Source organism: Ailuropoda melanoleuca, chromosome 5 (genome assembly GCF_002007445.2).
Source record: "Ailuropoda melanoleuca isolate Jingjing chromosome 5, ASM200744v2, whole genome shotgun sequence".
In the NCBI taxonomy this organism is placed as follows: Eukaryota; Metazoa; Chordata; class Mammalia; order Carnivora; family Ursidae; genus Ailuropoda; species Ailuropoda melanoleuca.
Genome location: NC_048222.1, coordinates 101,833,695 through 101,860,966, shown reverse-complemented (window position 1 = coordinate 101,860,966; position 27,272 = coordinate 101,833,695). Strand labels below are relative to the sequence as shown.

General features: G+C 38.4%; 1 protein-coding gene across 1 annotated transcript in view; it reads right to left on the bottom strand.

Moving 5' to 3' along the window:
• DCHS2 (dachsous cadherin-related 2) overlaps positions 1-27,272 on the bottom strand; it is a 119,723-nt gene that overhangs the window by 53,988 nt on the left and 38,463 nt on the right. The window contains exons 8-12 of the mRNA XM_034661732.1: positions 24,291-24,448; positions 21,338-22,181; positions 18,752-18,991; positions 6,444-6,578; positions 6,027-6,236 (exon numbers count right to left, since the gene is read on the bottom strand). Of these exons, the coding sequence (XP_034517623.1) occupies positions 6,027-6,236; positions 6,444-6,578; positions 18,752-18,991; positions 21,338-22,181; positions 24,291-24,448 (1,587 nt within the window). The remainder of the gene's footprint in view (positions 1-6,026; positions 6,237-6,443; positions 6,579-18,751; positions 18,992-21,337; positions 22,182-24,290; positions 24,449-27,272) is intronic.

Genomic DNA, 27,272 nt, shown 5'->3' with positions numbered 1-27,272 from the left:
ATATAACAGTGAACATGAGGAAGTCCCTGCCCTCATGAAGCCTCTATTATCAGGGGATACACAAAATAATATAATTCAATATTTCTCTTAATTCAAATAATTAAAACACTTGCTTTGACTGATTTGCAGCAGTATGGATTTTTGTGTCTGCATTTACAACTTTTTATATTCATATATTTTTCCTCTTGAGATGATTAAAATGTATGTTTTATTTGCAATAAAACAATACCAGGCAGGAATAAGAAACAGGATATAACGTCCATTTTTAGGTATCAATAAAAAACTGACAGGTTGATAGTAGTATTGTGGATGCAGTGAGATTCTCTTCCACATCCCCGTGCACCTTGTGCATGAATCATAACACTTCTGTAAGAGATAGGGGAACACTAGTCTGTTTCTTCCCTAACATAAGGAATGATGAGGTTTTATTCTTCTCTGTATCCTCCAAAAGAATCTTCACTTTACTCTTGCCCATGGTACCAAGCAGAATAAAAGTTAAACCTGAACACAGAGACAAAAAACCTTCAAAGATATCTTAAAGTCATCCTAAAAATTAGGAAAAATATAGTTCAATGACTTTTTGGGCATATTTTGGATGAGGGGCATATTTTTGGATGAAACACACTACTCCAAACAGAGTGGGATCGGGGTGCCTGGGTGGTTCAGTCAGTTAAACGTATGCCTTTGGCTCAGGTTATGATCTCAGGATCCTGGGATCAAGCCCGGTATCGGGCTCCCTGCTTAGAGGGGAGCCTGCTTCTCCCTCTCCTTCTGCTGCTCCCCCTGCTTGTTCTCGCTCTCTATCAAATAAATAAATAAAATATATATATAAAAAAAAACCACCGCAAAAAACAAAAAACAGAGTGGGAATTTACTGGAGTCTGCCAACGGCACGTGGGGAAGAAGTAGAACAGCATTCAAAAAACAACAGCCATAAGTAGCTTCTGGCGCTGAGGAGAAGGGACTTGCATTTGGATTTTGTTCATAAAACACAACTAATTTGTACCAAATATAGGGGTGATCAGACAAACCTACATTTCTGTGGCATTTGTCGTTGATAAAATGATTCATTTGCTCAGCAGACATTTAAGGAGAACCTGCCACATGCCGAGGGTGTGCGGGATGCAGGGAATATGAGGACAGTCAGGCATGATCCCAGCCTCCAAGCATTTACAGTCCAGGAGGAATTTGGGTCAGTACCACGACATTAAATGTGGTGTGAAAATCATAGGCACAGGGCGCCCAGAAGCATGGAGGAAGGACACACAGTCCTGTGTTAGGATGGGCAGGAATGCTTATTAGAAAGAGTGACATCAAAACTGGTTCCTAAAGCAGAGGGAGCCAGGCTAAAAGTTTTGAAAAGTGTGTTCTAGGCAGAGAGGAGAGCCTGAGGGAAGCAAGCCTTAGAAATATGAGGACTTAAAGGCTGCAAATGTTTTAGAGTAACTACAACACAGAGTTCCCTGGGGGTTTGCGTGGAGAGGCAGGGAAAGGGTTGACAGCTGGGAAGATGTGAATTTAGGAGATAAGCAGGGTGTTAAATCTAGAAGCACCCTGTGTATACTGCTCAAGAGTCTGCCTTAACATCCACTGGGAGCTCCTGAAGGATTTTAGAAGGGAAAGGGTCCTGAATCTCATTTCTGTTTTAGGAAGAGGGGTGGGTGGCAATGTCAAAGCTTGGTAAGAATAAAGGAAAGTTAGGAGGTTATTACAGTAATCTGCTTGAGCAACAGGGAGGTTCTAAATGAATACAGACATAGAGGAAGTGGACACATCCCAAAGATATTAAGGAGAAAAGTAAGGAGGAAGGGATGAAGGATTCATGATGGGGCTTAGGTGAAAGAGTGAAGGGTGTTTAGAACAGTTGTGTTTAAAATGAGGTCAGAGTACCCCTGGGGTTATATGAAGTTTTCTAAGACATGTTTGGAAACTTTTTTAGTTTTAAGGTAATTTCCAGAAGCTCAGTTGACATATTCTTATTCCTAAAATTGTTCTGCCTGAGAAATCACCTAATATCATGTGGTTTTGTCTTTTCTACACTTTTTTTTTTTTTTTTAGATTTTATTTATTTGAGAGCAAAAGAGGGAGGGAGCACAAGCAGGGGGAACAGAAGGCAGAGAGAGAGGGAGAAGCAAGCTCCCTGCTGGGCAGAAAGCCTGATTCAGGGACTCAATCCCAGGACCTTGCGATCATGACATGAGCCAAAGGCAGACACTTAACCGACTGAGCCACCCAGGTGCCCCTCCACATTCCTTAACATTGTTACCTTTAACATCCTCTCTAATCTATGTCTTAAGTATGGTGCCTTGACAGGTGGCTTTGTAGGTCCAGAATGCTTCCAGAAAGATTTCTGAGTCTCTCAGTGTCTGAGGACACAGGACTCCAAGCTGTGGGCCTGATCCCGCAGGTGTCCTTGGCTTGGGAAGCAACCATGGGACTGAGGGCAGGTAAGGAACCTGGCTTTGCCTTGAATGGGAGCCTTCCCTTGCCTGGGAAGTTGTTTGCATATATTTTTAAAAAGTATTTTTAATTATATTTGATATTTTTAAGAGGTGGTATAGCCTTTATTGTAATGTGTCAATATTTATGATGTTCTGAGAGACACTAGTTAAACTCCTAATAAAAATTTTTAGTCAATTACTTAAAAATATGTGTGTTGGGAGTACATGGTTTTTCAAGATTCCACTAAGGGTAAATTGAGTGAAGTCACCGGCAGAAACTCTAGGAGAAGCTGGACTGTGATGGGGGGTAGTGAGAAGTGATTCTGAGTGCAACTGGGGACACATTGGTAATGCAATGCTGTTGGGCATAACAACAGGGTCCTTGAGGTGGAACAATCTGAAATGGTAGGGAAAGATAAGTGGATGTGCTAGGGTTAAAAAAAAATGAGTAGTGAATATCGGGTCTGGACTTGCCATTTGAATTGGCTTTTCACTGTGCTCCATCTATTTTATCACTCTGTAAATTGTTGAAAATTGATAATGGTGATTCTTGTCCACAGAAATGCAAATTATTACGTCTAATGAAATATCATTGGTTATTGTCCTGCAGAGAGACCTCATCTGCATTTCAGAGCTCCTTATTTCCCGTGTGTGTGTGTGTGTGTGTGTGTGTGTGTGTGTGTGTGTGTATGTGCACATGCGTGGGCATGTCTTGGAATTCGCCTTGGACCAATTTTAACATCTTTTTGGTTTGCTCATTAATTAATGACTTAAATAAAAAATCTTTGGCAGTTGTTAATTTTGTATTTGTATGAAAGTCATTATTTTACTTTTAAAAAATGTCCTTTAATGGGATTTAGATCTTGGATGCAGATAAAGATAGGGAGATATAGGGGTGTCAGCAGTAGCTGAAGATGAGGACTAGATGAAATGATGCAGTAAGAGTGTGTCCATGAGCAAAGTAAAAAAAAAATAAAATAAGCACAAAACACCCTGGAAACTCGAGGACCACACACAGAACAAGGACATTGGGAAGGCTTGTCTACAAAGGTAGATGAAGGATCAGGAGAAAGTGACTCTCTGAAGTCAAGGTGGAACCAAGTGTCCAGGGCATGGTGCACAAAGGCATAAAGCAGTACAATTAAATTAAGAAGTCACAGGGATCCAGTGGATTTAGCAACAACAAGATCCTAAGTGTCTTTTTGCAAGTGTAGTTTCTATGAATACATATTGTAGCAGGCTAAGAAATGGAACTAAGGTAAAGACATGGAAACCAGAATGTACACAATGATTTTTAAGCAGCTTAATTGTGAAAGTAAAGAGACAGTGAAGGGATGCATCTGAGGGAAGACTTTTTTCAAGATGGGAAGGACTGGTAAATATTGATGGGTAAAACCAACAGAAGGGGAAACTTGGACAGTATGGGAAAAAGAAGTGAAAGAGCAAACCCTGATGCAGTGAAGGGGAGTGGGTGGCACTCTGGGGATTGTTTGTAATTGGTGCTCAACAAGATAAACACAGAATTTGAAAGTGAGCATTTATAAAATCTTACAGAGACTTGACAATAATTTTATGCCTGAATAATACCATAATAGAATTAAAGAACTGGGGCTTGCATTTTTTATGCCTTTGTTTTTTTTCCTTACAGTAATTCATATTTATTGTATTTCAGTAATTCATATTTATTGTATTTTACAAAAGTTTTAGTGCACAATGGATTGAAAATTAAAAAAAAAAATTCAAACCCTGGTCCTTAATCACAGATTGTTTGGAAAGTTCTAGAAAATAAGTGGAGTTTACAAAGGAAAGTTCCCAATGCAACAGGTAGAAAAGAAGTAAAACTGGGCTTACTTATACAAGTTAGTTTGAAAGGGTATCATTCTTCTGGATGAAAGTATGGCAATACACATAAACAATTAAGATATATATGCCCTTGGACATGATAACTTCACTTACATTTATCATAAGGAAATAATTGGGTAAGTGTTCAACTGCAGCACTGTTATAATTGTAAGACTGCTATTACAGTCAATATTTAAAAGACCATAAAAGGGGATGGATGAAATAAACAATATTTTATATATGCAGTAAGAAGAGACATCATTAGAAATGCTAACATATATGTATATGTACTGATATGAAAGGCTCAAATAGTATATTTAAAAATGAGATTAGGGATGCCTGGGTAGCTCAACTGGTTAAGCATCTGCTTTCAGCTCAGGTCATGATCCTAAGGTCCTGGGATCGAGTCCCACATTGGACTCCTTGCTCAGCATGGAGCCTGTTTCTCCCTCTGCCTGCCACTCCCCCCACTTGTGCTCTCTCTCTCTCTCTCTGATTAAAAAAATAAATAAACAATAAGAATAAATAAAAAATGAGTTTGAAAAATGAGGTAACAAAGTAGCATATATAAATTGTCCAATATACGTAAAATTGATGTCTCCATTCACCAAGGTTCATGGAAAAGTGTTTTTCAAACTAATGAATGAGTTACCTCTGCAAGATATAAATTTTTGTGTTACTGCTTTTGTTCTTCATAAACCTGTACCTATTCTATACCAATTATATATCACTTTTATAACAGGGAAAAAAGGCAATAAGGCTATTCTCATTTTGGAGTAAAATGGATAGCACATAGAAAATGCCACTGGTTATAGAATTTTTAGCAAACAGAAAGTGATAGCTTCCAGAAGCTAGTCCCCAAACCATTCTTAGAAGATCTAAAAGCAACTTCTCCCCATCAGAAGCAGTCTCTGAAGCATTACTCTCTCCTCAACTCCTATCATTCTATGTGCATGCTGATATATACCAAAAATCACTTTTTCTTTTAGATGAAGAAGAAAATGTGGCTTTCTCCATATGAATGCTAACATTATTCTGCCAGAAATTTTTATGCCTCTGATCCAAAGGGAGCCATACCACAAAATTATCTTCTGGGTAGAAGTTCCTACAGATTCCAATCAAGTGTGGGGTATGGTTGTAGTTCTTAAGTGTTACATTGGTATTCAGATCTGGGAACTGTCTCTCTCTTCATCCTCTAGATTCTATTTAAGAAAAGACTGACAGGCTCCTGGGTGGCTCAGCCTTTAAGCATCTGCCTTTGGCTCAGGTCATGATCTCAGGGTCCTGGGATCAAGCCGTGCATTGGGCTCCCTGCTCCGTGGGAAGCCTGCTTCTCCCTGTCACACTCCCCTTGCTTGTGTTCCCTCTCTCACTGTCTCTGTCAAATAAATAAATGAAATCTTTAAAAAAAAAAAAAAGACTGACAGAAGTCTTGTTGGCATAAAATAATAAGAATATTAGGGATCAAATGAAAGACACAAAAGTAGAAAAAATTTATGTGTTCCATCTGCACTCCCACTAATGTTACCACAGAGAACTTCACAGGAGTTGCTGAGGGGAGCTTTAAGAATTTGGAGGCCAGTGGCTCAGGCCATCTGTGGAAAGGACACACGTGGCAGCAAACAGCTCTTACTGAGTGTGTATTCTGTAGACACTGCAACAGACACCAAATACTTAGAATCATCACCAGTGTGTCAACTCAGTCAGTGTCCTGAGGAGAATTTTAGTGGCGAAAGTACTCACCAATTACGCGATACCTGACAGCTCCATTATTGCCAGCATCCATATCAGAAGCCAAAACAGTGTAGACAACCCCTGGCTCCTGGTTTTCCAGAACCTCGATGTCATGACCAGGGACAATAATCTCTGGTGCGTGATCGTTTTCATCTTCTACGGTACAGAGAATTGTCGCGGTGCTGGATAACGAAGGGACCCCTCCATCTCGTACGAGTACTGATGAGACATAAAAGATGGCACAGACTGTGGCCATGAATTCATGCCTAAAATATATTGCCCCAACTAGGCTGCACCAGACCCAACTAACTGGGTAGCACTGGGTCAGTAACAGTTTACGTAAAGACAAGCTACAGAAATGTAAAATTTCACCGCTAACCTCCTGCTGCCTACTTTTGTTTGTTAGCGTTGTCAGGCATCCCTTACCTCGAAGGCTGAAAACTTCCCGAACTTCTCTGTCAAGTGCGGTGGTGGTCACTACCACTCCTGTGTCAGGATTTATCTTGAAGAACCCAGATGAAGCACCTGGCATGATTTCAAACTGAAACTTGGAATTGATTCCTTAAGAAACATAGAAGGAAAAACTTAGTAATTATCCCTTTGGAAAACATTCGTCCATTTTCCTTTTCTTTCTCTTATGAACATGTTAGGCCAGAGATGAAAACAGCAAGGTGCTTAAACAACCTTCAAATTAAGGTAAAACACACACACACACACACACACACACACACACACACACCCCCCTCTTTTGGCTGTTCTTGCTAAATAAAAGCCTCATGGGCTGAAATGCTTGATTTTCAAAAGTCTTAGGAGACTTCCCCACAGTGAATGCTTAAGATTTTTTCCCTCCCATAAAAAATTTCTTATGAGTGCGCAACCCTACAATATATTCCTAATTACTCCTTCTAACACCCTTGATTGTGATTTAATGACATAATTGTAAGCTTACGGGGCAAATGACAATTGCTGCAGATCAACTCCCTATTTAAAAGCTTGCGCTCAGTTACGGTATTCTGTTTATTCTCCAGCGCAGGAGACAAGCACATAGACTTGCTTATTTGCATATTTTTGTTTTATTTTCTACTTAGTATTTAGTCTCTTATCTGGAGTGACAAATGTGGTACCACATTAGCATGCATTTTGAAAACAATGCTTCCCATTTTTTTGTGGTTTCATCTCTTTCCTGAGAAAAGCACCGTGTCATTTCCATCACTGATTCTGAAGATCATTCATATCATTAACTTAATGAGTTTATCCCATGCTGTTGTACTTTATTTGCACCTTACGCAAGTTCCTTTCAATTATTTTCCATCTTCTTTTTTAACTGACAAGAATTTACGAATAGACATAGTACTTAGAACATATGATTTTATACTTCAATAGAAGATGAAATACTATTTTTTGGTCTTAACAACAACAACAACAACAACAACCCCAACAACTTCAATTACAAATTCTATCTTGCCAGTCTTAAAATTTTTTATTCCACATTTACTGCATATAATATAAGACTGAGTGCTGGAGGGAGTGTAACATAAGTCTAGTTTTATGTAAGGATAAATATTACTGCCTTCTTACTATGTCCTTGAAAAAGAAAGGATATTTTAACATAGTCGGCAGGCATTTTAAGGACCTTAAGAGAAAAAAGTCTAATAAGATACAATCAATATATTTGATATGGTGTGGTCAGAGGTCACCGAAAAATACCGTTCTATCAGTAGACATTAGGCATATTATTCCATTAGTGATTATCTAATAATCATAGTGATTACTTTGGTCTCATAATGATCACATACTCTCTTCTATAGCCAAGACAAATTCTAAAAATTCCAGGTTAAATTTGTTATTCCTGTGTATCTCTTTGTACCTGAGGAAAATGGGAACAATACCATCTTACATCTACTTTCCCGTTCCTCAAATATCTGGTGAGCAAAATTAGATGTCAAGCACAGAGTTATTCACCCAAGAGACAGTGGCGAATCATATGGATATGGCCTTAACCTTCAGGGACCTTACACAGAAAATAGCACTTTTTAATTTTGGAACCTTTATTTTTTAAATCAACTCACTCATTTATTATCTGATTTTATCATACATTATACATGATGTTATATTTTATATATTGCATTATATATAATTTTAATATTTATTTAAAATATTTAATATTTTAATTCCCAATACCTGTCAAACCTAGGAAATTTTTAAACATAAATTCAAATCTTTATGTTTTCCCTTCCTCCCACTGTTCCCATTATTCTGTCATGTGCTTTTAACCTTCTACCCAATATGTTCCTGACTTCTTAGAAACTTTCAGATTTTATTATTCCCATTATGCTATACAGCTTTTATTCCCGAGATAACAAGCCATTCACCTTCAACCCCCCCAGTATATTAAGAATAAATAAGATTCTCAATTATGCCATAGTTTGCATGCATACATTTTTTACATATATTTTCACACTCCAAACTTTACTTCTTAACTTAGATTACGTGAAATAACTTTAAAATATTTTACAATGGCTTCATAACTTCATAACTTAAGTTATGTGAAATAACTTTAAAATATTTTACATATGGCTCTTTTAGAATTTAATTAGTGTCTTGCTTCTTCCTCCTCACAACCTACAATCATTCAGGACAAACAGCATCATCAGATGTGAGAACCAAGAAAATAAAAATAAAATAGAGATTATTTAGTCTAATTTCATCACCTTCCTAAGCACGGTGGAAACTGGGATCTGAAGATATTCAGTGATACGACACACACCTTGTGAAGGGGTATGGACACACATACTGGTTTGCTCTTAGACTTCAAGACCTACAGCTTATGACCTCTTAATTTGTTCCTCTTTAGGACACCCTTCTCAATTCCCTTCTCCAGTCCAGCCCCATGAATGATCACTTTTGCAGCTGTGCAACTTTTGTCAGTCCTGTGGCTTTTTGCCGAAGACGCCCAGCAAAACCTCAACCCATTTCTCTGCCCTCCCAGGATATCCAGCCGATAACTGGGGCTGGAGAAAATGTCACAACATCATAGACTGGGGTCATGGAAATGTCATTGTCATCTGGCAGTCTTTCCAGTTTTCCTGTGTCATCCCTCTCCCATTCATGTGTCCCACCCAGCCCTCCTGGCTCACTCTTGCAGATTGCTTTCATTTCTATTCCCTGGAGAAAATGAAGGCATGGAAAGCATTCCTTCGACTTTGTGTCTACATTCAATTCTAACTCCTGGTTTCTGTTTTGGTGGCAAAAGTAATTCTTCAGGCGCTCCCTTTTGGAATTTTCCTGTTATATCTAGCCTTTCTATTAATTTTTTCCCTTAAATTACATTCTTCTCTAGCTATAGGAATCAATGTTTTTTCCTTCTCTCTATAGCTAAGCTTTTTTTAAAAATGCCATCCATTCTCTGCAGCCAGCTTGAGCTTGAAACTGTCATACCTAGCTACTCTTTCTGTTTATAGAATTTACTGGTCATTTTCGTTTTTATCTGATTTGTCTTCTCTGTGGCTTCAGATATTGATGACTGATGCTTAAAAAGATGGGAAAGAAGGAACAAAGGGAGAGAGGTGGGAGGGAGAGAGAAAAGAAAGGAGAGAAGGAAGGAGGCGGGCGGGGGCGGGAATTCATTCTGTCTCCTTCCCAATTCACTGTTTTCAGTTTCTATCCATTTGCAGATAACACCCATGTGTCTGCATTGAGCTCTAGTTATTTGGTTGTTTCATTCATTCATTCATTCATTCATTCATTCATTCATTCGTGTGTTCATTCATTCACGTGTTCATTCACGCAATGCACATATACTGAGCGTCAGGCACTAGAAAGGTACCCTCGAGTAATAAGTAATTATCTTGATCCTCAAAGTTCCCCTTTAGTGCGGAGACAATTAAATCAATGAATTATAAACAGTGTGGTAGAATACATTAACTCACTGAGGAAGTGGACCGGGGAAGATCTACCCCAGTAGATGGTCTGTTCATTGATCACCTCATTAAATAAGCATATAGAGAATGTGAGAGCAGGCGCCAAGGTACCATGCCAGGTGCTAAGAATATAACTGCTGGCAGAAAGACAAATTCTCTACCCTCACAGTGCTTGCAGTATAGCACTGCACACGGAGAAGTAAGCCAGCAATTATGATTCCATATAAGACATCACTGGTAAACTATGGTTGCCTTCTGTATAAGCTGAGCCTCTAAAGATGAATAGGATTTAACAAGTAAGAAAGAAGAATGCTTGAATGCATTAAAAGAAAGATCCAGGAGCACCAGGGTGGCTCAGTCAGTTAAGCAACTGCCTTCAGCTCAGGTCATGATTCCAGGTTCCTGGGATCGAGCCCTGCGTTGGGCTCTCCACTCATTGGGGAGTCTGCTTCTCCCTCTGCCTGCCGCTCTGCCTGCTTGTGCTCTCCGTCAAGTAAACAAATAAAATCATTTTTTAAAAAAGTAAAATCCAAACACCTTACCACAGTCTACAAAGTCCCATACGATACGGGCTCTGGTGATTTCCCCAAACTCTTCTCATATACTTGCTAGCTCGCTATGCTCCCAGTCCACCTGCTGGCTTCCCTTCTGTGTCTTGAACGTGCCACGTTTCCTTCTGTTGGGGTCTGAGTAGTTGCTCTTTCCTCTGGCTGCTCCTCCCTCAATTCTTTCCATGGTGCCCAGTTATGCAACTATTGGTCTCGGATCTAAATCTATTCTGTTTTGCTCTGCCCTGTGATGCTGGGCTCAAGCATCTGCAAGCCGCATTTCTCTCCCGCCAACTCCTCTTTCCCTGAGTCTGCTGTAAGGGGACCCCAGGAGATAGTAAAAGTCAGAAGGAGAGGAGATAGGACCCCCTTCTGTTTGCTTACTGTCCTTGTCAGCACTGTCATTGCACCTGCTGCAGCATGCTCATGGCTCTCAATCTTCTAGAACCCCCTGAACCAGGTTCGGCAAGGCCAGGCCTCTCATTTTCTCTTTTGGTTCCCCTTTTTTTTTTAGATTCAGATAACCTTGACCTCTTCTGTTCCCCAGTGTTAGGGGTGGTAGCTGTTCCTATGGTGATTTTTCGTGGCTTACTTCGGGATTCCCTTTTTGCTTACTCAGCCTTCCAACACCTATATTATAATCTCTGGTTTTCCTGACTGATGGAGCACTTGGCAGCAGGAGTGGGTCTCAGGTATCAGAGATTCTGGGTTTGGTTGTGTCTTGGCTTTGCATGCAGTGCTGAGTTCTTTGACCATGGGAAATGGAATACCAGTAATTGATGACTGGCAATGATATCATAATCGATTAAGTTATCACCTGTGTTTGATTGTGAGGAAGCCACTAACAAAGGGCTCAAGTTCTGTAGAGGACCAAATGACTCTGGCCATAGGTGAGTAAAAGGGATTGTGATGGGAGATGGCTGTTTTGGAATGTGCTAGGAACCTGCGGAAAGAAAACTATAAGCTGAAGCTGGAGCTTGCAGGTCATAGTTAAAAACCAGAAAGCTTCCATCTGAGCCTGAAAATTAATCTTGAAGATCAGACCCAAGCCAAGTGGCAGATACAACAGGTAACTTCTAGCAAGGAGATGTTTACTCACAAGAAGACCCATAACTAGAGTCATTCCAACATTTTGCAGGCAGCCATGGACAAATCTGACTCTCCTTCTAAAGAATGGCAGGATTTTTCTAAGTTATATTGGAATAAACCAAGGGAATCTGTGTGGACGTCATTTCTAAGGATGTGAGATCCAGGAAAATAGAACTTTGGTTTAGGCTGGAATTATTGGTGTCATGTGCCTGCAGAGATTCTGAATTGACTATTGGCTATGTCTCTCAACAGTTTCTTCGATGGACTCATTCAGTAGTGGTCTAGCCCCACTAAGGTTGAGATGCCAGATCGCTTGCATACTGTGCAGGAAGAACCCAAAAGTTTGAAGAACCAGAAATCTTAAGATGAGTTTACCTCATGTGGGACACACCCACCACCTTCCCCCAACAAGTTCAGAAGACACTGCTTTATAAAAACCCTGGGGAAGACATTGGTTAGAGGGACCCCAGGATCCTTTAAAAGCCCTCTGCTAGCTGGCCTCTGGAGGCTATGAATGATGGTGCCACTGGTCCTGGAGACCACCTTTTGAGATCAAACACTCTATACCAACTTGAAAAAATAATCAGAAGTGATTTGCTTTTATCCAGCAGAAAGAACAGAATACATCTTTAGGTAAACTCTTGCACTATTGGCCATCATCTGCTCGGCAGAGATATTGCTCATCTTGGCATCCAATAGAACGTCATATTGATCCACTGTTTTGATGACATCATAATTGGAGCTAATGTGCAGAAAGTAGCAAGTAACTTAGATATCTTAATTAGATGTATGTATTAGACCATCTGTTGGCAAATTACAGCCCACTGGCCAAATCCTGCATGCCCCCACTTGTGTAAAGTTTTACTGAAACACACCCACACTCATTTCTTTATGTATTATCTATTGCTGCTGTCTTGGTACAAAGTCATAATTGAGTAACAAATTGTATGGGCCGCAAAGCCTAAAATATTCACTATCTTGCTGACAGGGAAACATTTGCAGAGCCAGAGTCAAGGGTGGGAGAATGATAGCAGTTATGGATAGAGAGGAAAGCTAGAGTCACTTCATAAAGTGCCTGGCTGTTAAGCAAAAGAAAATAAAACTTCATCCTTGAAACTATGAGGAATTAATAAAGAATTCTGACCATGGGAGTGTTATTTTCAGATTTACTTTTTAGGAAGATCATTTTTCATGAATTCCTCAACTGTACAATGCTCACACAACTCAGAAAGTTCTAAGGCAAAAACAGGATCATGCCTGACTGATTGAATGAATGAATAAATAAATGAATGAATTCTAGAGTGAAGGCAACTGGAAGCAGCTTCAGTTTCTCAGATCACAGAATCAAAAATATTTACCGAGCTCCTATGTCTTAGCTTGCACTGTCTTAGGGACCTGGGATAACAGTAAGTAAAACATGCTCTGAATCCCTGGGAAGTTCACTGCCTAAAGGGCAGGCAGACAGGAGAACAATGAAACAATTATAGTACCCTATATTAAATGAAGTAAGACTAAATCAAAGTTTTAATAGTGATTGTCTCTGGGTGAGTGAAATTGTAAGTGGTTCTTCTTTTATTTTTCATGCTATTTCATTAATTCTAAGACACATTTTAACATTTCTGAAGTTAGATGCATTTTACAATTGCTAGTGTTTTCGAGTCAATGAAACAGATGAAATAGTGTCATGGCAGTGTTTCTCCCTTGCTTCAAGTGTAGGCTGTTGTGCGCAGTTATAATCTGGCACAGGACATTTTCCAGGAGATCAGATCTGGAGGGAATTCAAAATAAACCCAGATAGAGAATACAACTGACCCTTGAACAACATGATTTGAACTGCACAAGTCCACTTAACACGTGGATTCTTTTCAGTGAATATGGTACAGCACTGTAAATGTATTTTCTCTTCTTTCTATTTTCTTAAAACCTTTTTCTTTTCTCTAGCTTACTTTATTGTAAGAATACAGTATAGAGGGGCACCTGGGTGGTGCAGTTGGTTAAGTGTCTGACTCTTAATTTCAACTCAGGTCATGATCTCCGGGTGGTGAGGTCAAGACCCCCACCCCCTTCTGCACTCAGTGTAGAGTTTGCTTGAGATTCTCTCTCTCTCCCTCTGCCACTCCCCCCTCATTCTCTCTCTCTTTCTGTATCTAAAAAGAGAATACAATATATAATGCATATAACATACAAAATATGTGTTCATTGACTGTTTATGTTACCCTTATGTCTTCTGGCCAACTGTAGGCTATCAGTGGTTAAGTTTTTGGGGAGTCAAAAGTTAAACACGGACTTTTGACTGTGGGAGGGGCAGTCAGCTCCCCTAAACCCCAGGTTGTTCAAGGGTCACCTGTACATTTTTTTATGGAATAGACAACAAGATCTCAGTAAAGAATTTGACATTTTTGCAGGCCAATGTGCTGTTGAATTATTTTGTATTCACCACCGCTGAGGAACTATATCAGCAGGGAGTGAGTCATCTTCCCTAGTGAGGCGCCCTTTCTCAGGGGACTGGGGGAGAAGCACCCTGGGGGTAAATCTTTTCTCCCTAACAATAGAACTCTTGTTGGTACTACCAAAAGCTGCAGCAGTTTTAATATCTTAGTTAAAACCTGGTAGTTGTTTTTCTCTTTTAATACATGAAAAAACTCCTGCTAGAACTAGTGTGAGTCATACATATAAACATGTAGGGTTCGAAGTCCCATGGGTTTTGAATGCCAAACAACAGTGTAGGCTTACGACTTTAAAAACTGCATTGTAGAATGCTAGAAAACATATGTTCAGCTTTCTAATATTAAGTAATGCTATAGTATTTTTAAAAATACATAACTATAAAGTAAACCATTCATAAATTCCAGTGTGATGCCAGTTATGTTAAAATCTTGATGATGACATTTAATTCTTATGCATAATTCTTTTTCATTGTTTCAACCCAACAAGCAATTATAAAAAAACAACAACAACAACAACAAAAAGATTGAGGGAAAATGTATTCAAAACCACTTGCTTAACAGATCTGGCCTCACGAAAACAGTAAAACACTGAGATTAACAGTAAATCCAAATTGTCTCCACAACGTGTGGAGGTGCCTGAGACTGTTGAAGATGCTGGTGTGTATTTCCAACATCCATAAATGCAAAGCCAGCAAAACCATAATTTTGCATCTAAACTCTCCATCAGGCAAACCATAATCTCTGAATAATAAACTCTTCAATTCAATTTAACTAACAGGTTGCAGACTGGTCGTTCTAAAAGAAAATAACACTGACACTAGGGGCACCTTGACTGTAAAAATCGAATGCATATTTGCAGCAATCATCTTTTGTTGATATAAGCAAAAATTTGAGAGAAATGCGTTTCTCTCTTCAGACATTAAAATGAGAGATTCCTGGGGCGCCTGGGTGGCACAGCGGTTGAGCGTCTGCCTTCGGCTCAGGGCGTGATCCCTGCGTTATGGGATCGAGCCCCACATCAGGCTCCTCCGCTGTGAGCCTGCTTCTTCCTCTCCCACTCCCCCTGCTTGTGTTCCCTCTCTCGCTGGCTGTCTCTATCTCTGTCGAATAAATAAATAAAATCTTTAAAAAAATAAAATAAAATAAAATGAGAGATTCCTTAGGAGTGTCCATTACCAAAAACAAAATTAGTACGATAACGTCAGGTCAAGGGGAGGAAGCATTTCACAAATTTTAATAATTGCTAATGAGTAACTATTGCACTGATCACATCAGTGGCAGGCTCAGCATCTGTCCGTGAACTTGGAGAAGTAGCTTCTGTGTTGCCCAGAGCCCTATGTTGCTCAGTTTACACCAGAGTGTACTCTAAGAGAACTTTATTGAACTATTGTGAAACACAAAGCTGATGTATATTCTCCATTGTTTCTACGGCCCTTAAAACTGTACTGCCAGAAATGTGCTAAATAAATTCTGTAAGCACAAGTTGGGAGGAGCAATTGTTACCACATTCCAGTCATGTGTCTTTGAGCACAGTAAGAAAAATTTTGTGATCATACTGCCCCATTCTGGTCAAAAGAGAGAAAATTAGGTTAGTCTTTGAAAAGAAAATTTTTGTAGCATCATATACGAATGTATGTAAAATGCATTTCATTAGAAGGCGATGTTTTCCAAAAGGACAAAGCATCTAAAATGGCATATAACGTAGTTTAAAAGCTCAAGGAAATCTATTATACCCTAGATGAACAATTTAGGAAGAAAATGCTACTGTTAATACTATTATTTCCATAGACACATCTATTACAATTCTTGTAAAGAAAAATTATACTGATTATGTAATGCTACTTGCTATATATGAATGTGAATTTAAAAAGATTGGCTTATTCATGGATTGGAAGAATTAATATTGTTACTATGTCTACACTATCCAAAACAATCCACAGATTCAACGCAATCCCTATCAAAATGCCAACAGCATATTTCATAGAACTAGAACAAATAATTCTAAAATTTGTAAGGAATCACAAAAGATCCCAAATAGCTAAAGCAATTTTCAGAAAGAACAAAGCTGAAGGTAACATGCCCCCTGATTTCAAACTATACTACAACGCTATAATTATCAAAACAGTATGGTACCAGGATAAAAACAGACACACAGATCAATGGAACAAAAGTGAGAGCCCAGAAATAAACCCACACATATATGGACAATTAATTTATGAGAACATACAACGGACAAAGAACAGTTTCTTCAATAAATGGTGTTGAGAAAACTGGTCAGTCACATGCAAAAGAATGAAACTGAACCACTATTTGACACCATACACAAAAATTAATTCAAAATGAATTAAACACTTGAATATAAAACCTGAAACCATAACATTCCTAGAAGAAAACACAGGCGATAAGCTTTGTGACATTGGTCCTAGTGATGTTTTTGTGAATCAGACTCCAAAGTCAAGGGAAACAAAAGCAAATATGAACAAATGGGAATATATCAAACCAAAATGCTTCTGCATATCAAAGGAAACCCTCATCAAAAAACCCCTCCAGAATAGGAGATGATATTTGCAAATTATGCATTTGATAGAGGTTAATATCCAAGATATATAGAGAACTCATAAGGGGTGCCTTGGTGGCACAGTCTGTTAGGTGTCTGACTTTTGGTTTTGGCTCAGGTTGAGATCTCAGGGTCATGAGATCGAGCCCCACATCCGGCTCCCCACTCAGTGGGGAGTCTGCTCAAGATTCTCTCTTTCCCTCTCCCTCTGCTCCTCCCCCTGCTTGTGCTCTCTCTTTCTCTCTAAAATAAATAAATAATCTTTAAAAATAACCTCATACAATTCAACAACAAAAAAACAAACAACCTGATTTGAAAAAGGGCAAAGGATCTGAATAAACATTTTTCCAAAGAAAACATACAGATGCCAAGAGGCACATGAAAAAATGTTCAACATCACTAATTATTAGGGAAATGCAAACCAAAACCACAATGATATGTCACTTCACATCTATTACAATGGCTATTATCAAAAAGACAAAAAATAACAAGTGTTGGTGAAGATGTGGAGAGAAGAAAACCCTCGTGCATTGTTGGTGGGAATGCAAACTGGGGTAGCCACTGTGGAAAACAGTATGGAGATTCCTCAAAAAATTAAAAACAGAACTACCATATGATCTAGCTATTCCACTACTGGGTTTTATCCAAAGATAATGAAAATAATGCAAAAAGACAGATGTACCGCTATGTTCACTGCAGCATTATTTACAATAATCAAGATATGTACACAACAACTAAATGTCCACCAATAGATGAATGGATAAAAAAGATGTGGAATGTGAAATGGAATATTACTCAGCCATAAAAAAGAATGAAATCTTGCCATTTGCAACAACATGGATGGACCTTGAGGATACTATGCTAAGGAAATAAGTCAGAAGGAGAAAGACGGATATGATTCAGTCGTATGTGGAATCTGACAACAAACCAATAAAATGAAACAAAGAGAAACTCATAGATACAGAGAATGGGGGTGGGTGTGTGTGTGTGAAAAGGGTAAACAAGGTCAATTGTCAAGTGACCGATAGTAACTAGACTTTGGGGAGTAATCACTTTGTAGTGTATACCGATGTCAGAGTATAAGGTACACCTGAAACTCATACAATAAAAAGAGTATATATACATGAGGTAAAAAGACCGACTTACTAAACTATTCGTATTAACTCAGATGGAAAAAACTGGCATATGCTCTTTCACGTAATTTTTAGAATTATTTTGTTTAAAATATAAAAAATATTATTAAATTACTGAACCAAAAAGGTCACCGTGATATTGAAAACCAACTCTAAGACATTTACATATTCCCAGCTATAGTAACTATTCACTTCACAGTTATTTGTCTGGACATAGTGGCTGACATTAATAAGAGTAATAATAGTAATGATACAAGTTGACCTTTATTGACCACTTATTGTGCCGGTCACTGGTCTTAGCTCTTTACACATAATAACTCATTCATCCTCATAACATAACTAGAACTTAGGCCCTATCATTATCCCCATTTTCCAGATAAGCAAACAGAGGAAGAGAGAGAATTAGCTACTTGTTCAAAGTTACACAGTTGAAGTAAAGGGTAGTTCTAGGATTCAAACCAAGGCAATCTGACACCCAGCTTCCTCTCTCTTCCATTGCACTATACAGAGAAGAAATACAGATCCATTTACCTTTTTGTATGTGATGCATCTAACCATCGCACTCTGAAAAAAATGTGATGCTTTGTCTATACTGCAGTTTATTATCAAGATCAAATCAAAAATTATGTTAATTAGGTATCACTCTACCATAAATAATAATATAAATCAAGAGAAACAAACGTCATATAAAAGCACACATTATCGAGGAGTGCCTGGGGGGCTCAGTGAGTCAGTTGAGGCATGAGGTTCCTCGCTCAGTGGGGGGATCTGCTTGAGATTCTCTTTCTCCCTTTACCTTTGCCTCCCCCCACTGCATATTCTGTCTCTCTGTCTCTAAAATAAACAAATAGATCTTTTTTTTAAAAAAGCACACATTACCTTTACATGTGTATGTGTTTTTATGTGTATGCTAATTACAGAGGTATTAGAAATTTGAAATAACTAGCAATCGTCTTCATTTACTTGGGCCATAACTGGCTTCATGTATGCGAATTTTTGTTTTTAGCATTAATTACCAAGTTTCCATATTTTGAAATTACCTGAATCTCTGTCCATAGCTTCAACCCTTGTGACAAACTGCCCCGGATTTTGGTTTTCTTTAACTGAAGCTTCATACAGCTTCTGCTGAAACACAGGTGCCTCATCATTAACGTCAAGAACGGTAATCGTCAAAGTCTGGGATGAAGAAAGTGCTGGTATGCCGTCATCCAGTGCCAGAAGGGTCAGTATGTGCTGAGCTTTTATTTCATAGTCCAAAGGACAGGTGGTTGTGAGTAAGCCTGATGTGAAAGAGGAGAAGAGCAATAGAGAATAAACATTTTCTAGAGAAGCTGTGGTTACTCTACCTTTGTCTAGCTTACTGAACTTGCTAAAGATCTAGAAGCTTTCTTTGTTAAAGCATAAATCTTATTAAATCAATGTGAAGTTTATGTATTATCAAGAATAAAAACATAACTTTTTAGTTAAAAGATTCATTCTGGTTTAAATTATAAAGATGAATGAGAATTCAGAAATAATCTATTATATGCCATTACCTATGGAGATCATTACATCAAAATTATTTCTCTACCTTCATTAAAAAAAAAAAAATCTAGGTTAGGGGCACCTGACTGGCTCAGTCAGTAGAGCATGCAACTCTTGATCTCAGGGCCGTGAGCTCAAGCTCCACACTGGGCATAGAGCCTACTTAAAAAACAAAACAAAAACAAACAAAAAATCTAGGTTATAACAGTAAACGCCTCCATGTCAAATGACACCTCATGTCATTTACAAAAAGGTGAGTATGGCTACATTCCTTAAGATAAAGAGTTATAGTCTCTTTATACTATCTCAGTTAACTATCTTTATTTCCAAACAGAAAATAGAAAGGCTCTATAACTCAGGAAATAAACTTCACAAATAGAACATGTCTCCATCCTACTGCCATTTAAGCATGTAACTCGTCGAAAGAAAGTGTTACAAAATAAAGTCTTGCACACATATAGCTGTCATATGATGCCAATCATCACATTTTTTCTTTGAGGATTGCTGTTTGCTTCTCTAACACATGCTCGTCCTATGAGTACTTTCAAATAATCAAAGAAGCTTATTGATTCAGATTTTATAAGGTAGTTTTTCAATCATTACTTATCCCTCTGCATTTCAGAGCCAAAGCCATTGCAAAACTGTGTCTTCTTCATAAGAAATGTGAGCTTTGTGAAGAAAAATAGCCCGTCTCCTCTGAATGCATTCAGCAATGATCATTTATGTCTTTGAAAAATATCTCAACTGAAACAGCCAGTAAAATTGTTTAAGAGTCATGACACCTGGGGCGCCTGGGTGGCACAGCGGTTAAGCGTCTGCCTTCAGCTCAGGGCGTGATCCCGGCGTTATGGGATCGAGCCCCACATCAGGCTCCTCTGCTATGAGCCTGCTTCTTCCTCTCCCACTCCCCCTGGCTTGTGTTCCCTCTCTCACTGGCTGTCTCTATCTCTGTCAAATAAATAAATAAAATCTTTAAAAAAAAAAAAAAGAGTCATGACACCTATATTACTGAGGCACGATTCTAATTTTATCCATCCTCTTTAACGATCTGAAATAGACCTTCCTTAGCCATGCTGGAAAACATTTTAAGTATCGTTGAAACAGGTCCTTGGAGACCCCAGCTCTCACAGAAATCAGCAGCTGGGTCTGGACTATCTCTCTGTCAGTTGGGCTTTTTGGTGGTGGTCATGCATGACTCAGAATGGAACCATATGTACAGGATTTAATAAATATTTTGATGAAATTTTCCAACAGTATATAGCCGGCCTATAATCATGATTCCAAATCCTACACATTCAGTCCCATTCCAAATAATGTTCTTAACTAACAGTTGGGCCAACTGGTATACATCTGAGATGTTTTTTCTAAGACTCATGCAAAATGACTATTTTTTAGAGAATGAGATGGTAGTCCATCTCTTCAATATCTCCTGAAAATCAGGTTGAGGGGTGTTCATTTCCAATTTCACAAGAATGACACTTTATGCATGTAGCCTTCCATCAAACTGCATCAAAACTTTTAGTAGATGTTATCTGGCAACATGGTGACAGCAAGACAAGCGAAGTGACAGTGAGTGACATTTCTGCAGAGTGGACAGTGAATAAATGCTTCTGCAAAAAATAAAATGTTACAGCTGATGTGATAAGTAAAGGTCTTAATGCCCCAAATCAATTGAACCATTTAAAAATACAGTATTTCCAGCTATTTCCAAATGAATATTTGTACGATCTTAAAGATAAGTTTCCCTTCTGAAGTCTTTGAATAATGCTGATGCTTAGTATACTCCGTCTTGATGCACTTTGGTACCATCTCCTACCCTGTGAGGATCCACAGTGCAAAGCAAGAAGGAAGTTTGCTACTGCATATTCATCTTGTGAAATGTGAGCTAGCGACAAAGCACTGTCGATACTAACAAACAGGCCAATTACAGGTGGCTGTCTGAGTACAACCTCTGGGCCTTTCATAGATGTAAGTTAAACAGTAAATCAAGTCACATTTCTTTAAAGCTTATTCATCTTGAGAACTGTCATTTTAGGGGGGAAAATGAAGAGACAAATGTGAGCAAGTGATCAGAGACTTTAACTGATAATGACAGACAGTACCTGATGACTTGTCTAGCATAAAGGCCATGTTTTCATTTCCTGAGATGATGCTGTATGTCACTCTTCCATTCCTTCCTTCATCTGGATCTTGAGCACTTATGTGGTGCACCAAGGAGCCCACCGTGGCATCCTCTTTGATGTGGGCAATGGGGAAAGACATAAAAGTGGGGCTGTGGTCATTTATATCCAAAATCACAACCTTTGCCATCAGTGATCTCAATCGCCGGTCTGTCACATTTGCAGCCTGATCCGATGCAGTTATTGTCAGGATGACAGTTGGAACCCTCTCTCTGTCAAGGGGGGATGCAGTGACTAATGTGCCAAATGAAGGGTGGATGAGAAATGGACTCATTCCAGGGTGGTGGGATTCAATGAAGTATTGAATTCTACTGTTCAAAAAACTGCCATCCCCATCTTTGGCATTGAAGATATGCACCAGAGTCCCTATAGGGACATTCTCTTCGACACTTATCACAACGAACTCTTCTTGGAAAAATGGGGAATGGTCATTCTGATCCTCCACATCAATACTAAGGAAGACTGTGCTATTTAGGGGAGGGGTTTTGCTATGGTCTTTAGTAACCACCCTGAAAAGGTAATGAGATGTCATTTCATAATCAAGTTCCTTAGAAAGGAACAAGTCCCCTGTTGAGCTGTCGACTTCGAAGTGACCATCCTTGTCATCTTCAGCAATACTAAAATGTAACTTTCCATTATGATGTTGTTGAAGGTGATCGGGTGACTTTATCAAGCTCATTATTTTTGTGGGCTTCAGGTTTTCAGGTAAAACTAAGTGTCTAATATTCTGAGAAATGATAGCTCTCCCTTTAGATAGTGGTATCACCTGAAATAAGAATGAAAAGGAGCTGTTAATTTGGGGTCCTTTTTAACAGTCGAATCAATAGGTGTGATGATATTACTTTGAAGCTAATTCCTTCCATTTGTATGATACACATATGTTAATTAGTGAGAAAATGTCTTTTTCTAGTATATAATTCAATACATCTCTGAAGATTGAAAATTTCGTAACATCCAGGAGATAAGAAAGTACAGAATTTTCCATTTCCCTGTTTGTTCTAATGCGTGAAATGAGGTTTGGTGAGACCACGCTATAGTTAAACTGAATTGTAGCTTTGTGACTCTTCAATGAGAATGTGGAATAGATAGTTCTCCAAATTACTCTAAATCCTAGAGACCAATATATTCATAATGACAACATCTGTGCACATTTATGTATCATGTGTCTTTGTTTATCTGAAACCAGAGACTTGGAAATATTCCGATATAGAATTTTCCACTAACCCACATATCCTCAATCAATAAAGAATATAATTTGGAAACAGAATTCTTAGGGATATATATTCATGATTATTGTACATATCTGTATTAATATTAGTGATTGTCATGTGCATGAACAAAGAAATCTAGTTATGCACAATGATCTCATTTTTTTTTTAAAGATTTTATTTATTTATTCGACAGAGATAGAGACAGCCAGCGAGAGAGGGAACACAAGCAGGGGGAGTGGGAGAGGAAGAAGCAGGCTCATAGCAGAGGAGCCTGATGTGGGGCTCGATCCCATAACGCCGGGATCACGCCCTGAGCCGAAGGCAGACGCTTAACCGCTGTGCCACCCAGGCGCCCCTCAATGATCTCATTTTTGACTGGCTAGTGTGAATTTTTCCTACAATGAAGACTTCCCACAAGTTGTTTGCTCATTATGATTAAAGAAAAGCCTTAAAATATGGTTCTTAAGTGACTTTTCCAAATTTAAAAACAATTACAAAGAACTATGTGATATATTATTGGCCACTTGTTTACATACACGTTTCTCCCACAAATTTACCAGGTCCTTGCAATTAGGAACAAGTAAAAGACAAGACAATTTTGTTCTTCATAAGCAAAGCAACATAAATGCCTATGCAGTGATAAAGGTAACTATCTTGTCAGGAACTGCACAAAGTTAAAATTAAGAGTTACCTGGGTCTAATCATTTCTCAAGTGATAATAAAAAGACACACGTAAATCTGCAATGCTCTCTAGAAGTAGCATTCATGTATTTAAGGTATCTTCACTGTACACATTTGTATAAAAATCTAACACAAAACCTTCTGAACATCTTTTCACACTTTATCGTGGTGATGGGACATTGCCTGGATATCTTTCAGTTCAATTAGCCAACATATCATATATCATTAGTTTCAGATGTGGAATTCAGTTATTCATCAGTTGCATAAGACACTCAGTGCTCTTCACATCACGTGCCCTCCTTAATGCCCATCACCCAGTTACCCATCCCTCCCCAAATTACCCTCAGTTTGTTTCCCATCGTTAAGAGTCTCTTGTGATTTGTTTCCTTCTCTGATTTCTTCCATTCCGTTTTCCCTCCCTTCCCCTATGATCCTCTGCACTGTTTCTAATATTCTACATATGAGTGAAACCATATGACAATTATTGTCTTTCTCTGATTGACTTATTCTGCTCAGCATAACACTCTCCAGTTCCAGTTGATGTAAATGGTAATATTTCATCCTTTTGATGGCTGAGTAATATTTGATTGTATATATACCACATCTTCTTTACCTGCTCATCTGTCGATGGACATCTGGGCTCTTTCCATAGTTTGGCTATTGTGGACATTGCTGCTATAAACACTAGGGTACAGGTGCCCCTTTGGATCACTACATTTTATCTTTGGGTAAATACCTAGTAGTGCAATTGCTGGGTCATAAGGTAGCTCTATTTTTAACTTCTTGAGGAACCTCCACACTGTCTTTCAGAATGGCTGCACCAGCTTGCATTCCCACCAACAGTGTAAGAGGGATCCCCTTTCTCCTCATCCTCTCCAACATTTGTTGTTTCCCGTCTTGTTAATTTTAGCCATTCTGACTGGTGGTTTTGATTTGTATTTCTCTGATGCCGAGTGATGTTGAGCATTTTTTCAAAACATTACCTGGATATTAATGACTGCCTGGCCTTGAAGAGGAGGCACTCCCTGGTCACTGGCAATGACGGTCATCCTGTAGGAAGGTCTACGGTCATATGAAAGGATGGTGGTTGTTCTTATTTCACCACTGTTGGCATCAATCTTGAAGTGATCAGAACTGTCTTCTATACACACACACAGAAATTAAGAAATCAATGTTAACTGACAATGCAGAAAACAAAGAATTAATGAATGTACATACATCTGTGATAATTTGGAAGATTTGTTTGTTTTAAGCTATGAGAGTGTATGAACATAAAATAATATTAAAATATAGACAAGAAACATAACAGATTTTTAAATGTTTTATTATGGAAATTTTCAAACATATGTAAAAGTAGATAGAATGCTATACTGAGCTCCGCACAAAGATGACTTTGACGTTATACTGAGACTGCGCTGAGATGATGACCATGCCTGTCATCTAGCTTCAATAATTAGCAACTCATGACCAATCTTTCTTCCCTACTCATATATTCCCCTTTACCATCCTCTTGGAAGCAAATCCCAGAAATCCTGTCATTTCTTCTGGATATATTTCAACATGCATCTCTACTTATTGGTAACCCAGGGGAACAAGTCATTATAGGAAAGTCAGGATAAATACTTGATGCTAAGCTTTTACTTAACATTCAAAATAATGGATTGGTTACTAACATCCCCCTCCTGGGCTCCAACTGTGATAATTAAAAGTTTGCTTTGCCTCTGTTTTAAGAATCATTAAGCATGAATTTAAACACATTAGCAGGGTTTCAATCTATTGACATTATTATTCTTATCTATGTTCAAATTGTCCCGTCTTTGAACATTGGGATTCTTTTAAAGTTGATTCCTGAACTTTTCTAATATGATCCTAGTCATCTTTAGTAACCTCCTTGTAACTGGTATGACAAAATGGCACAGACTCATCTTGTAAAGATTTCCTGTCCAAGACATGGAGTCAGCCATTTCTTCAAGGACTCCTGATTCCCTTTGGAGGAACATGGTATTGGGAGGCTATATTCTGAATGTGAGGGGGTGCTTATTGCTTCCAGGCCAGTCATCGTTTCTAGGCTTTTTTCAGTGGACAGAGAATACACACATGCACAAACTAAAATATGTCATAAGTTCATACTGGTACTTCTAATCAAATTGATTATATAGGTTTTTTGTTAAATAACAGATTTCTATTCTTTAGTAAAATTTAAACATTTCAAACAAACCAAGAAACTCTCGACAAAGCCTGAGTTAGTGGCTTTCTTTCATTCTTGTGTTCCATTTTGATGAGTCATTATCACAGAACAGATATTTTATCAGTCCTAGGAGATATAAAGACAAATAAAAAAGAACTCCTGCCCTTAAGAAAGTTAGAGGGTACAGCAGGAAATTATGTAACATCTATTAATTGTGATTTCTATGCTTTGATCCATTTATTCATTCTTACATGAATACCGTATGAAATTTTCACAGATGTTACACATGTTTTTGTTTGTATTATCTTTTCTTTCTCTCTCACTCTTTTTTTTTTTTTTTAGAGAGAGAGAGCATGAGTGGGGGGGGGGGGGGCAGAGAAAGGAGAGAGAGAATCCCAAACGGACTCCATGCTCAGTGTGGAGCCTGACTGGGGGCTCCATCTCACCACCCTGAGATCACAACCTGAGCCAAAATTAAGAGTCTGAAGCTTAACTGACCAAGCCAACCAGGCACCCTACATTATATTTATTTTTATCTTGCTATTTTTTCTTATATTTTGTAGTTGCGTCTATTTAGCAATTGGATGAAGTAAAAGCAAAGGTATGAATAACATAATATATACCATTGTATTTTTTATATTGCTACATCCAAATATCATTTTAGAAGTTAATTTTTTAAAAAATCAATATTTCAAACATTCAGAAATATATGATGAACACCCATGTAAACATTTCCAAATTAGCCAATTCCAAATTTTCTTCAAAAGTTTTAAATAAATACATTAAGTATCACTACAGCAGAGGACCTGGGTATACCTCCAAAGCTTGTTCCCCTCCTTCTTCCCTGTAACTAGCCTCTTTTCTAAAGTGGTGGTTTATCTTTCCAGTCCACATATTCATGAATAATATATAGCCTGGTTTCATTTCTTTCTAGATAATGGTATTACAGCAGGATTATAGTTTAATATAGTAATTTCTGTGTGTGTTTGTGTATGTGTGTGCTTAGCAGGCTCATTATCACTGAATATGTTGCCTTTAGGATCTTGAACTTGCCCAAGCATGAATATGATATGCCTTTTCATTTCATTCTTCTTTAAGGTCTTTCTTTAATAATTTGTAGTTTCCTACATAAAGGTGTTGAATGTCTTTTATTGAAATTTTCCTTCCCATGCTCCTATCAGGATGCTCCTGATTTGGGGGGTTTTGAAATATATAATGTGAGGGGCTGTGTTTAAGAAAAATAGGACAATATTACAAATATAAATTGTCCACAGCTCCTTAGTCCCATTCCAGAGAGCCCTTCAAGCGAAGGGACCTGAAACTTAAACTTCATTACTTCACAGTATATCTGCCCCAACATCCTATGGTTTTCTCTGTTATGGTGAGCAAGGTCTTTTAAAATCTGATTAGTTTTTAAAATGCTAGTGATTTTTTGGGGGTGCCTGGGTGGCTCAGTCAGTTGAGTGATGGACTCTTGGTTTTGGCTAAGGTCATGATCTCTGGGTGCTGAGATCCAGCCCTCTGTTGGGTTTGGTGCTCTCTCTCTCCCTCTCCCACTGCCTCTCCCCCCTCCCCCTTCCCCTGCTCTCTCTCTCTCTCTCTCTCAAATAAATAAATAAACCTTTAAAAATAAATAAAATGCTAGTGATTTTTAAAAAGATTTTCTTTCTTTCTTTTTCTTTCTTTCTTGAGAGAAAGAGAAAACATTAGTAGCAAGAAATAACATTATGTCTCATTTTGTGACAAACATGACAAAGCAACAAATACCTTTAAAAAT